The sequence below is a fragment of the Quercus suber genome, unplaced genomic scaffold (assembly GCF_002906115.3).
Source record: "Quercus suber isolate HL8 unplaced genomic scaffold, Cork oak 2.0 scaffold_1166, whole genome shotgun sequence".
Lineage (NCBI taxonomy): Eukaryota > Viridiplantae > Streptophyta > Magnoliopsida > Fagales > Fagaceae > Quercus > Quercus suber.
The window spans coordinates 12,441-26,630 of NW_027070565.1; the positions used below are offsets into that span (position 1 = coordinate 12,441).

At 33.4% G+C, this 14,190-nt stretch overlaps 1 protein-coding gene, 1 long non-coding RNA gene and 1 other non-coding gene across 3 annotated transcripts; 1 reads left to right on the forward strand and 2 right to left on the reverse strand.

The window, feature by feature from the left end:
- Positions 1-47: 47 nt before the first annotated feature.
- LOC136065793 (uncharacterized) lies at positions 48-794 on the reverse strand. The gene is made up of 3 exons (XR_010627399.1): positions 660-794; positions 265-304; positions 48-146 (listed from the first exon to the last, which is right to left on the reverse strand). It is a non-coding gene; the product is annotated as an uncharacterized LOC136065793 (long non-coding RNA).
- Positions 795-3,709: 2,915 nt separating this feature from the next.
- LOC136065794 (uncharacterized) lies at positions 3,710-7,413 on the reverse strand. The gene is made up of 2 exons (XM_065769455.1): positions 6,528-7,413; positions 3,710-4,299 (listed from the first exon to the last, which is right to left on the reverse strand). The coding sequence occupies exons 1-2, from the start codon at positions 7,269-7,271 to the stop codon at positions 3,868-3,870; spliced, it is 1,176 nt and encodes a 391-aa protein (XP_065625527.1). The 5' UTR covers positions 7,272-7,413; the 3' UTR covers positions 3,710-3,867.
- A 5,043-nt stretch (positions 7,414-12,456) lies between these two features.
- Positions 12,457-12,528, forward strand: TRNAE-UUC (transfer RNA glutamic acid (anticodon UUC)). The gene has a single exon. It is a non-coding gene; the product is annotated as a tRNA-Glu (tRNA).
- The last annotated feature ends 1,662 nt before the right edge of the window (positions 12,529-14,190 follow it).

Genomic DNA, 14,190 nt, shown 5'->3' on the forward strand with positions numbered 1-14,190 from the left:
AAAAAAAAAAAAAAAAGGTTCTGCCCTCTTCTTACATTTACGCAGCAACCAAACAGCAGTACAATGTGAAACACAAATAAAATCCATAGAGAAAAATTTCTTACCATAGGATGCCCTTGAGCAGTCTTGAGCAATGAAAGAGGGAGCTGATACAAAACCCACCAGACAAATCAATCAAAAAACAAAAAAAAGGGTCTCAAAATCATGGAAAAAGAAACCAAAATACAAAGCCTTAACCCTAAATCAGCACAGTGAATTATATACCATTTTCTAAGGAAGGGCAAACCCAGCAATGCTAAATGACCTGCAAACCAAAAGAAAAGGAAAGGAAAGCATAAAACCTCAGTAAAAGTACTCTCTTTGATTGCAAAAATAAATGGAAGCAAATTTTTTTAGTGTTATACTACTCACTATTTGGGGAAAAACTAAAAACCAAAAAAATCCCACCATTCTACATATATAATAGTGCAACTTGGCTCAGTTGAGAGGGAGTTTTCCTTTCTTTTCTTTTTTTCATGTAAGTTTGACATGTCTTTTACTTTCTTTGTGTGGGTTTTCTCAGTTAACAAACAGAGGGTCACACTCAGAGCATAGCTTAGGAAATATACATTTATAGAAGTAATAAAAAGAGATTGATGGAATAGTTAAAGAAAACAAACCTTGTATGTCGGTGTGGTGAAACTTTGTCGGAACTTTGAACTCTGAGGGCACAGCTTGATCGTTGAGTTTCTTGTTGGGGACAGTGGCGGAGTTTATGCTTGAGAGAGGTTTAAAGGGTTCAACAAGAATAAATTGTTTTTGCACATATGCACTCCAGCTTTTTGGTATTTGTAGATTAAGATTTTTTTTTTTTTTTTTTTAAATTACTTCAGTTTTGGTATTATTATTAGTTTATTACTATTTTTTTTGGACAAAATAGATAGAATTACTATTTAATTAAAACCTTAGCAACATTTAAATAGGAGGGTTAAATTTCTAAACCAAAAAAAAAAGGTTTAATTAGTAAATTAAAATTTTTATCATAAATTACTAAACTAGTTTAAAAGTCGTGCGTGTATATATATATATATATATATAATATATATCATATGCTTATATAAGTTTCTACCTAGTAAGTGACTATTTATATTATGTCCTTTTTTGAAAAAAAAAATTGTATTATGTAAATATACTTATATTATTTTTAGTTAGAAAAACAAAACCTTTCAAACCCTCTTTTCTTTTAATTTTAGATATAAAATTAAATATATAATTAGATTTTTTATAATCCATTTATATATATATATATATATATTTTTGAGCAAATAATCCATTTATATTGGACTCTTCATACTCACTTAGCACAAATATATATAGATATATATATATATATATATTTTAAATAGAGCTCAATTTTAAAATTTAATTGGATTTTTTCTCAACTTTGGTTATATATATAGTGCAGAATTTTTTTTTAAATCTTTTAAAAATAAATAAATATTTTTTTTTGTTCTTATCTTCTTCTCTTATAATTTTTAAGTTGATAAAATTCTTAATTCGAATCACATTTCTACAAATTAGACTCATATTATACTTTTTGTTCATATCAATTTTTTTAATGTCGAGTGTATACATCTAATCTTCTTTTTTTTTTTTTTTTTTTAAGTTAAATTATACTACTATACATATCTATCCTCGCAGCCCCACATTCCTCAAGAAATTATGAGTTCATCACGAAGCTGAATGTTGACAAAAATTAGAAAGAAAGGCAAAATAAAAAATTGGAGTGTCCTACATTTTTCAGTTTTCATAAATGTCATGCCACTTAGGAGGACAAAAATCACAAAACTCATTATTACATTGTATCTATGAAGACAGGCCAACCTTGAAGACATGACTCTAATTGATGATGCTATAGACCGAAGCAAATCTTTGGTTAATTGTAACTTTAATTGAGTTAGAAGAGAGCTTAGAGCATCAAATTAGTGGAACTAAAAATTTAGCTATTTAGCACTTACAAAAGTTACTTTATCTATTTTACCTATTCACTTTACAATACATTCAACATCAATGGATCTATATTTTTAGCTATTTGATTAAAATAATATAAAAAACTCATTAAAATAAAATAAAAAATATCCACCGCAACAACCTTTCATCCACCCACAATCACCTCCACTACCACCACTCCACCAGCAACAACCTCCACAACCACCATCACCAACACAGACACAACCAAACTCAAAAACAAAATAAAAAACCAAACCACCATCATAGTCACCAATCCACCACCACAACCACCATCACCACCACAGCCACCAAACCCATAGAAAAAGAAAATTAAAAAACCAAACCATCGCCACCACCACAGCCACCAAACCCACAGAAAAAATAAAAATAAACACCATACCACCACCATAGCCACCACAACCACCATCACCACCACCACAGCCATCAAACCCATATAAAATTTAAAAAAAAAAAAAAATCAAACACCATTCCACCACCATAGCCACCAAGCCCATATGAACAAACACACACAAAAAAAAAAAAAAAAAAAAAAAAAAAAACCCCATCACGACAAACACACCAAACTCCGATCTGAGCAAAGAGAAAAGAGATGGAGGCAAAGGCGTGACCAGCGGCAGCAAGGGCGTGACCTGATTTGTGAGATGAGAGAGAGAGGAGCTTTGGTTAGCCAAAATTGGGAATTAACCTTAATTGCCAAACAATATAATTAGTAGGCACTGTTACAAAACTATATTTTTTACTAACATCTCGAGTTTAAAAAACTCGATTTAGGGCTTATAAATCGAGTCTCAAAGACTCGATTTCAGTGTTCTGATCACGTCTGATTTGGCGTATTTTTCACATGGTGTTCGCCTGGAAATTGAGTCTCTAAGACTCGATTTATAAGCCAAAAAAATTTTAATTTTGAGGTGAGGAGAGATGTCTAAATGATTGGGAGAAAAGAGATGTAAATGTGCATTGATTTGTGTTGTGCAGCTTGCTAGCACTGATAATATTTGAAATTTTTTTTTTTGACAGAAGTGATAGAATTATATTAATATATGAAAAGTACAAAAGGAAGAGACACAAGTGTCAGAGGAGTTTACATCAAACTTGACCTCACCTCCCACTAACTCTGTGGCCCAAGAAAACTTCTTACACACAACAACTAGAAAAGTACCAGTAAAGTGTTTTGTTTTGTTTGCTAGCACATACAAATCGCTGCTGAAAGGGTCGGCTTATAAATCGAGTTTTAGAAACTCGATTTTCAGGTGGACACCACATGGAAAAAATACCACATCAGATGTGATTAGACCAGGGAAACCAAGTCTTTGAGACTCGAGATGTTAGTAATATATATAATTTGAAAACAATGCCTACTAACTATATTGTTTGGCAAACAGTGTTAATTTCTAATTTTGGCCGCTTTAGTCTGAGAGAGGGAAGTAATGTGAGAGAGAGAGAGAGAGAGATGAGCTGAAAAGAGAAGAGAAAAAAAAAAGGATATATGTTTCTTGTCACTGATTATTCAAAAGTACATATAACTGTTCCTATTAAAAAAAAAAAAAATCCCCCTATCCGAAGGAGCACCCCATGAGTCATGACCCAACACAGTGAAAGAACTCATGGAGCACTACATTAAAAAAAAAAAAAATGTATTGTTCTTAGTTACCTTTCCCCACATAAGAATGAATTAAAGGACAAAAAAAAAACATATATATGAACGAAAGTATTAAGTATAAACTTCACTTTCTGCATTTATATTGGTACACAATCAATGAAAAACATCCATGGTCAAAGAGTGTGGATTTTACCATTCAAAGCTTAGAATTGGATGGCACATGAAACATTGAAATGCAATAACATCCCATAAACAGATCATAGAATACATAACAGCTTGCTCTCATTTGGAGCAGGCATTATCCGAAGCCTTTCCTCACAGGCTAGATTACCCCCAGAAATCCTCTCTTCTGCTAGCAGAGATTGTAAGTCACTACCATTTGCCAGGCTGTTGAACTCAACAGATTTGGATGGCAATGCTGGGTACCGTCGTTGGCAAAAGGTCATCAATGTCCTCACTGATTGCAAGTACTTCCTAGTTGTCTCATCATTCATAATGTGGGCCACACTATTGGTGTAAATCTTCTCACGGGCAGAACGTTCATGGATACCAACCATAGTGACACCAATAGGCCAAGCTGCATTTCCAATGGCGAGCCTAATATAATGGTCCATTCCAGCTAAGTAGTCTCGCTTCAAGCAGCATTCAACCACCAACATCAATGCTTGGCGAATATCATCAGGAAGAACCTATAAAGAGAATTAACATGAGCCCAATGCAGTGTGCTTTATACAAAAGAAAGCAACAATAGTCCACACCAAATCTAACCAGAAATTTTAAAGAAAAGAAAAGGATTTATACGTTTGTTTGTATGTATATATAAATGTACACGCACAGCATCATGTGGATATCCTCTCAAACATAGTGAAAATTGGAAATACATACAGCATTTTATAATCAGTTGTGACTTGTGAGAGGTGATCCGTGTGACCATGTAGGCTTCAACGTATGGAACTTGGAGCTTGTTTCAAAGTAAAATCAACAAGGAAAGACTACTGACAACAAATATAGCTGTTGTGAGTCCCGCAGCCTAAGATCAGGTCTTAAAAGGATTGACAGGATTACATTAGATTTTAGGTTAAAAAATTCCTAAGGACTCAAAGAGAGAGAGGTTTACACACTGAAATGGTTTTCCAGCAAGGCCTCAATAAAAAGGCCTTTTAAATGCTAGACTCATCAGGTAAAGTTCAGTCACAACTCAAAAGTTTCAGGCCAGCTTTCTATCACAGGGAGTTTGAAATAGATATCTATAAGCAGAAAGGGTCATCTCTGACAACCTATACACCACATTTAGACCAAGAGAGAAAATAAAACAGGCACCAACTCCTCCAAGCATATGAAGTTGAAAATTGCAGCAATCACGCATTATAGGGAAGCCAAGACACCAGATGGGAAGATGTGAGTTCTCGAATATTTAACGAAGTTAGAGGACAATGTGAAGAAAGAGTTAAGTCTCTAGATGCTATGCTAAGGGATTATAGGAGCCCATAAGCCAAAAGGTCCAAACCATATTCCAATATACTAGATGAAACTTAAATGCTTCAATCATCCCACCCCATATGAAGTTCCTTTGAAGCTTCTCAATCCTATTTGCTACATTAATAGGAATAGTGAATGAAGCGAGGTTGTCAATAGATAAACTACATAAGGTGCTCTTACAGAGCATGAGGCCAGATAAAATTTCTTCCACCTAGTTAATTTCCTTTCAATCCTTTCTAACAAAATTCCATAGTACACTAATCCTTGAAGGAGCTTCCATAGGCATTCCAAGGAATTTCATGGGTAGTATACCACATCAAGCCAGCCAACTTCTCTACCTCTTCAACCTCTCTAATCGGGACTAGGTCTTTCCCAAATTAACTTTTAACCCCGACACAGACTCAAAACAAAACCTTCACCAAAATCTTCTAAGTGTTCCAATACAGACTGATAGAGGTGAAAGTTCCTTATATTTTTAGGACCTGTCTTTTAGGCACAAAAGTAATAAAAGAAGCATTCAAGGACTTCTCAAAGCTGCCAAAGTCATGAGATTCCTATTAAAAGGATTCCAAAATATCCTTCTCCAGTCTCCCCTAGGTCCCAACAATGCTATAAAATGTCATCATAAAAATCATTCATACTCAAAGCCTATCATCAGCACTTAATAAACCTTCAACACTGAAGTAAACCCAAGCAACTAATGATTCCACATACATCTATTTGCTTCATACAGTAAAGGGTCTAAGATTGGGTTGAAAATGAATTGATAAACAAATCACACTCCTTTCTATACGATATAACAAAATAACAAGGCTCTCCATTTGTTTATATATATTTATATATATATATATATATATGAGTAAGGCTCACCATTTGTTATTTGCATATGAGTAGAATTGATGGGAGAAAAAAAAAAAAAAAAGCAGATATCTGGTTTTTCAAATGTAGGTAGTGGCAATACTACTCAATTCAATTTCAAAACATGGCCAGAATAACACTTCCAAATCTCAATGCATATTACATATTGTGACTGAGTAATGGGAACTATAAGTTGAAATTTTCTTTTAGAGCTGAACTGAAACTATCTTAAAAGAATTTTCTTACATTCTCTATTTAAAGGTTACACACTTTGGAAAGTATATCAATTTTCTTTTTTTGATAGGTAAAAAGTATATCAATTTTCATTACTCTTCAATTTGCATTATAATCACATTGTGCAGCAACTCTCTTAATCTTTTACCAATTTCCATAACTTATCAAAAAATCAAGGGCATGTCACAAGTCAAATAGTTTTATCACCCTAGTTCTCAATACTTACAATTCACATATTCATAAGCTACTCATACTAAAACCATGTGAATCAATCAAAATTTAACAAATAGCAACTATTAGAACCAAACAAAAATCCAAGCTTGGAAATTCATTCAAAACCACTCACCTTCTTCCTGCAAAACTTGAACAGCGGATTCAAATACCGAGCGCACTGCTTAAAAGTGGCCACCATAGACTTCCCCTTGGCGGTCCGCTTCTCGGCCTCGCCCATCTCATCCAATTCCTGCCACCGCTCAGTCAATAGACTCTTAAAGAACACCAGAATCTTATCCTCCTCACACAATTCATCGACACTTGCCTTCATTCGCTTCAAATCCTCATCGTTATCCTCCTCTCCTTTCTGCCTCTTCCTCTCGCTCACCATCATCATCCCACTCCTCCGCCGCTTCCTCAGCTCCACAATATCGCGAAGAAAGTCATTCGTCTGCCCTTCAGCCATATCACTATCGACCTCGAAGAGACCGTTTTTAAGCACGTACTTCAACCGGTCGAGCCGAGCCGTATCGTCCTCGCCGAAGAGAGTGATCGGTTGCTTGAGGAAACGGAGGCGACGGATCACTTCTTGTCGAGGGAGAAAGATGTTTTGTTCGTCGGTGAGGGATGACGTCGTGGCGGCGACGGCGGTTGTGGAGGATGTTTTGGCGGTGGCGGAGGCTTTGGTAGTGGTGGTTGAGGAAGAAGAAGAAGAGGATTGGCGGTTAGATTTGGCTTGGAGTTCGAGTTTCTCTTGGTCGCGAAGCTTCTGGATTTGTTTCTGTTCGAGCTCGGAGCGCTTGAAGAATTTACGGCCGCCTGTGTCTTCTTTCAGAGATTGTTTCTTCTTCAGGATCTCTTGCTTCAGTACCTCCATCTCCGTTCACTTCTCGCACCCTCTCTCTCTCGCTAGGGCTTTGTGCAGCGTAGCGTGTAGAAGCAGAACCTATGACAAACAATTACTACAAAGCTGGTAGGTAAAATAAGGGAGAAAGCCTCAGCAAACTTTTATTAAAAAAACACATAAAATTAATCACCTTCTCTATAAAGGATATTTACAGGAATAAATAAAATTTCTCCTGCTCATCTTAGAAAAAGAAATAATAAATCGACTTCTATTTGAAAAAGGAAAAGCATCTTAACTAGGAAAAAAAAAAGTAATTAAAATCCTAATTCAATTAAGAAAAGGATTTAATTGAACTTGTAAAAGCAAGTGAATCCTAATTCTACTAAAAAAGGGAAAAAAACATAAAATATTAAAATATTTTATTTTCTCTTAACTAATATGCATCACTTTGTTTCTAGGAAGAAGAAAATATAGATAATAATTGGGCTTTTTTTTTGGGCTAAATAATGCTTTTTTTCTTAATTATTTTACAAAAAAAAAAAAGTTGTAAGTTATTGTATTACTCGCCGATGTGAAATGATGACGTGGCATTTTGGAAATATTCATCCCATTAGTACTCGACTATGTTTTTTTCTTTTCTTTCTTTTTCATAGAAATAATTACATACAAAATTCCAATATTTAAAAAAAAAAAATCACATTAGTAAGGACCCAATAAAAACCAAAAGAATTATTACTTGATGAATACCAAAATCACAAATCTTTTTTTTTTTTTTAATGGTCAAAGAAAAGAGAGAGAAAGCTGCATTGTTTATTTTGGCAAATATTTTATTTGTTCTTCAATGTTGTCTACTCTTTATCTTAAACATTAATATTTCATGTATACGATTCATTTTAAAGCTTACCTCTTAGAAACAAGACACAAATCCTGTATACGAATGTGCAAGTAGTTTCCAAGCTCAAAATCAAGATATCCTAGTTAAATTTTTGTTTTCAGGCAACAAACACAGTTAGATGTAACCACTTCTGCCCCAAAAGTTTTGCTTAAGACCTATGACCAAAACTAAAGCTTAAGTAGGCAACTCATTTTATAGCTAGTTTTTGCAAGGTAAATTTAGGGGTGGTTGTATGTCAGTTTCCGAACTATGCCCGATCATGTTGCAATGAGTCTAAATTAGGTTGGTTGGTTAAATGGGTAAAAAAATAACACTATGAATGGACCAAGCTATCTATAAATGGTTTGTTTAGGCTGGACTATTCAACGATTCAAACTCAAATATAATAATATGTTTATGAACAAGTTCATAAACACGTGACTTGAATATGAATACTTGTCTATAAATATAGTTATATAGACTTAAATTTAATTCTATAAGTTTGTGAATAGGTTCTAATGGGGACTCAAGTTAAGAAAGTTCGTCCATGGTAGTCGTCCATAATCAAACCATGTCCATAGCCTGTTACATCCAGAAAGCCTTAAGAGGAGAAGCCCAACAATGACATCGTGTGCAAGAATAGTACACGTCCCTTTATAATAAGACCATTCAATTCCAGGTTAGTCGTCCATGGCACAAAGGCATGGATGACCAGATGACACTTGATGAATTCTACAAGAACTTCTCTTAAAGTTCCATATGATCTGGCCATGATGTACTATTCTTAAAACGTGGAGGGAATTGCCTGTAATTCGCTTCACATACCCCATTTACCCATTTTCTCCATTAACTACTCACATCACTCATAATGGTGGTGGATTTGAACAAGTAGACCCACTTTAAACTCTCTATAAAAGGAGCAAGTCTTTTTCACCTAAGGTAAGTTCAACCATTCACTATCTTCTCATCCTTGTGTTCTAGAGAGAAAACTGACTTAATCGTCGGAGGGTCCTTGGTCGGGTTACACCGGTCACCTTTGACAGTTCTTTCTTTCTTTTTAGGACCTACAATCATCACTATAGCCTGAAATATTCCAACTTACTAATTTTTGTGCATCATCAGGTTCATATGATATTAATTAATAATCTTAGTTTATTGAATGTGTAAGATTGTTTGATGATGAACTCAAGTTCCGCTCGTCTTCTAATAAAAATTAAATGAACAAAACTTTTAACGCTTTGCTCAACTCATCTCGTCTCATTTACAGTCCTATGAGAGACCCAGCTTACCTCTAATGCACTAGAACTAACACAATTTAGACATGTGTTAAAAACCAGTCATTTGTTCGGATTGTGTTGACTCCAATGCACTAGAGCAAAGCCTTAACCTCTTATAAGTAGACTCGCACCCCCTTGACTGGCACCAACCTAGCATAATTTTTGCGGGTCCATTAAGTGAGGTGGGTCGGGTTGGCATGTTAGCCAAATAAATTAATGGGTCAAGTTGAATAGCGAATTGAGATATTTCTAACCCGTCACATATTGCAAAGCTCTACCTTACTTATGATTCTCTCTTTTTTTTTTCCTCTCATCTTTTCCTTATATTTGTTTTTTTTTTTTTTCATTTCACTTTTCTCCTCTCTTTACGATTTTGATATTAATCTTACTATATGTATAAGTCTAATTTTTAGATTTTGAGATGTTTTGCTTTTTAAGTGTGATAAAATTTCAATCATTCAAATAAAAAATAATGTAGTATTTATAATTATTGTTAATAAAAGTGATCACTTTTTCTTTCATTTTTTACTAGAGGGAGCAAACAATTATTCAATTTATTTAAAATAATTTCGTTTAGTTAATTGAATTTGCCAGCCCCTTCTTATCCCCCCCCCCCCCCCCCCCCCCCNNCCCCCCCCCCCCCCCCCCCCCCCCACCCCCAAAAAAAAAATCTAACTCGCCAAGTCAAAACTGCTAAGATTCTAAATAGACCTATTAGATTTAGAGATTGTTTGGTCGAAATCCCAATCCGCCATTGGCATGTTGATTAAAAGTTTTGGCCTCCATCTGCACAACTCGAACCGTGCGCATCCTTACGAGGAATAGGTCATTTGTTTCTTTCTTTGTTCAGCAACTCGTAGTTCAGATTAGCATCTTCCTTTTGCTATAGTTTTTGGATGCTTGCAAGAAGGATGTTGCTACTGTTTTGACACTTCCACATGGTTCTTCTTTTTCAATTCTTCCCTTCTTCTACTTACAACCTTGTAGGAATGTATTTATTTATTTTAATTTTTTTTCCATTAAATTGAATAGGTTTTGTGTTTTTTTTTTTTTTGGTCTTTTTGCTTAATCTAATTTCCTTAAGTTTGTGATTTTTTGTTTTTTTGTTTTTTTTGTTTTGTTTTGTGTTTTTATGACATGGGTTCCAATGGTGATATGTTGCTTTCAACCTCTCAATTTTGATGTAGAGAATAATCTTCTTTTTAGGTTATTATTAAGCATGTCTTGATATAAATTTTATGATAAATTGTTCATAACAATATGATTTTTTTTGTTAAAATAGTTTTGGCTAACTAATTTTTAATTAGAGTTGTGTACTTTGACCTATAAAAGAAGGCAATCTGTCCATTTAGTCTTTTTTTTTTTTAATCAATCATCATATATGGATAAACATGATTTTTATCAATCATTAAATTTTATATTATTTTGTGTATCATTAAATTTAATATTTAGTACTTTTTTTTAGCTTTGCGAATTGTTACAAATTGCATATTTATATTACATGGACCCTGCATTTTATGATTGATGATCCACTAGGTGAACCCTACCCTAAAGAAATGTGCTACCCCTTCCCCCAAATCTTGAGAAGCAACTATATTTAGGATTCGGACACCCCTTAGGATTCATGCAAGTATTAGAAAATCATTTGTTTTTTAAAAATAAATTCTAAATAATATTAGATGACAATGATGACATGATGATATCTTAGAATATATTGTGCTTACAAAAATTAGTTAAATTCAATAGAAATAGAAAATACTTTATACGCTGCCTTACACTTTTCTTGCAGGTCAACAATGCACTAATGAAGATTTGCAAATGGCTACAAGCTGTAATACTAATGACATCAATAATACAACAAGAAGTAAGAATTAAATACTAAAGTTTACATTTTTAGTCATCAATCTTTTCTTACATTTACTAAAAATTATAAACTGGAATATCTCTTGAAGCATGGGTGATGGAACTTTGGAAAACCAACATTTGAATGCTCATATTATAATTCACTTAACAATGAGGAAGCAAATATTATGCTTATAGGATTCAGCACCGAAGAAATGAAGGACAAACAATACTTTGTGGTGGTCGATTCTTTCAACAATTCATAATTGATGCAAATACAACTATTGAAGAAAAAAGACTAAGGTTTATATGTAAATACCCTCAAAAAAGGTTTATATGTAACAAACAACCACAATTAAGAGTAGAATTGTACAAGAACGTGCGTGCATATGTAGATGGGCAAGTAATCTTAATCCATTCATCACATTCATTGCAAATTCGAAATTATGTAGTGATACCTATTTATTTACTTATTTTCTGTTACACAAATGCAATTTACTCCTTCCTTTATAATAATTTTTTTTATTGTTTTTCAAATAAAATATATATTCTATAAGTTTATGATAAAACCATGCAACGCACAGGTTTTTAACTAGTGTGTGTATATAAATATCCAACTTAGGTCTAGTGCTTTTGCACATTAAATCTTTTCAAATAAACATTCCAATGGATCCAGTACACAAGAAAACACTAGACCCAACCTTATCTAAATATAGTATACATTTTAAAACTCATCATTCTAACATTAGTTTACTCCCATGAATAGGAAATTAAGTAAATATAAATCACATTATTGGCAGATCAAAGTTAATGAATGACTTAGATCAGTTTAACGATATATTTCTTTTTTCTAAGAATGTAAAATTTTCTACAGTGTGAGATTTCATTGTAGAGTTTTGACATAAATTGTACAGTTAAAGCTTATCATATTGATAACCTTTACAAAATAATAATAATCATTTTGATATGGAATATCAACCACAAAAATTTTGATAAGGTTTCGAGAGAAAAAAAAATATTATTAAAAAAAAAAAAAAAACTCTCCTTATAAAAATGGACTCTACCTTTATAAAATAATATTGTATATTATTTCAATTCAATAATCTTGGATAAAAAAGTGGATTTCAATTAAATAATTAGTAAATTTTTGTATTTGTTGTGAATTTTAATGTTCCGGAAACTGATATATATAGACTTTTAGAACTACATCATCAACAAAAATTCCATTGTCGTCCAGCGGTTAGGATATCTGGCTTTCACCCAGGAGACCCGGGTTCGATTCCCGGCAATGGAAATTTTTGGTTTTATTTTTTATCAAGAAAAAGACCTTTTTGTCCACGGAATTTTTGTTTTGCGTTCAATAAAAAGACCTTTTGGTCCATCCGTACGAAAACCAGCTAAAAGAGTAACCTGCAATTTGTTTTCGAGCTCTTTGTCATCTACATTTCCTGGCGGGTTCTAAACTTCTAATCCCTTGATTTATAAAATTAGACTATCATGTTAAAGCTTTATTATTATTAATATTTTTTAATAGAAATGATCATGTTGAAACTTAAAAGTTTTAACCAAGGTATTTGTTGTTTCAGGTTTGACACTCTTCTCTCTTCGTAAATCTACTATACCTTAATGAGAGAGGAGAGGAGTGTGTTTAAGTATTTCGATTAAAAATAACACCTCTAGTCAAAATCAGTTCTTGTTTTACGATTCCACTGTTAAACTCCATTTATACTCAGGTTGCCATGTTAAATATGAAAAAGAAAGGAGTAGCACAATTTCTAGTAGAACGAGGGTGTGCAATCAGCAATGAGTTCTTTGTCGTCTGATTTTCATTCAAATGTTTAGGGAAAATAATTGCTCAAACTATCACATTATACACTATAATTACAAATGAGTTATCGTTCTCCACAAACATCAGAAATGATAAACAACTGCAACCCCTTTCCTGCTATACACATCTTATCAGAATAAACAATAGTACAGTACAGTACAGTACAGCGCAACAAAACTGAGGCACGAAACTCTGATGGTAGAGCACAAATCCCGCAGCAAACTAAAACCAGGGGGAACTTGTTACGCTATCTTTACTTTTACACCTTCAGCAACCATTCACTTTCCAATGCCTAGTTCTTTTGTAATGTCTTTTGTCAGGCTAAATTGCAAGGTATTATGCCATGGGAATAGGGTTCGAGTAACTGGAAGCTTTCTCCGGAGATCCTGCATTGAATTTACACGTATTAGAGGACTCGGAAACTATCTAGATGACAAAAGAAAGACCGAAAGGATGTCAACCGATCACAAAACCTACTAAATCTAATATGCCATATAAATCATGGATGGTTTTCTTGGCCATTTGTACCAAGGAATTACTGCTTTGTTGAGTTCTTTCTCTAGTTGGAGGATCAAACATGTGAAAATGGAGTACAATAGAGTTGCCCATGAGTTAGCCCATATAGCTAGAGGTAGTGAAACTAATTAGGTGTGGGTGGGGGTTCCTCCTCCTGCGTTGTTTGAGTTGATTCAGGCTGATTGTATAGGGTAGTTTTCTTACTTGTAGTTTCTGTCTTCTCTGTTGCATGCCACTTTCATTTTGTTTGATGAATATGTTTCAAAGCTTTGCATTAAAAAATAAAAAAAAAAAAAAAACTGTCAACAAGTATGCAATGTAACTCTTTTTTTTTTTTCAATACAAATTAAGAAAGAATACCTATTTTAACAAAGTTGTTTGAAGATTCTACCGATATTGTAATAACTATCTAATTTTTTACCAAATGCATGCAACAAGTATGCAACATAACTTTTTATTTTATTATATTTTTTACTAACATGTAACCCATGCGAACACATGAATCCATTTAAAATTGAACATAATTTATATTATAAAAATATAAATAATTAGTGAAATATATATATGTGTGCGTGTGTGTATATATTAATAGGCAAAATTTAAAGAAAATCT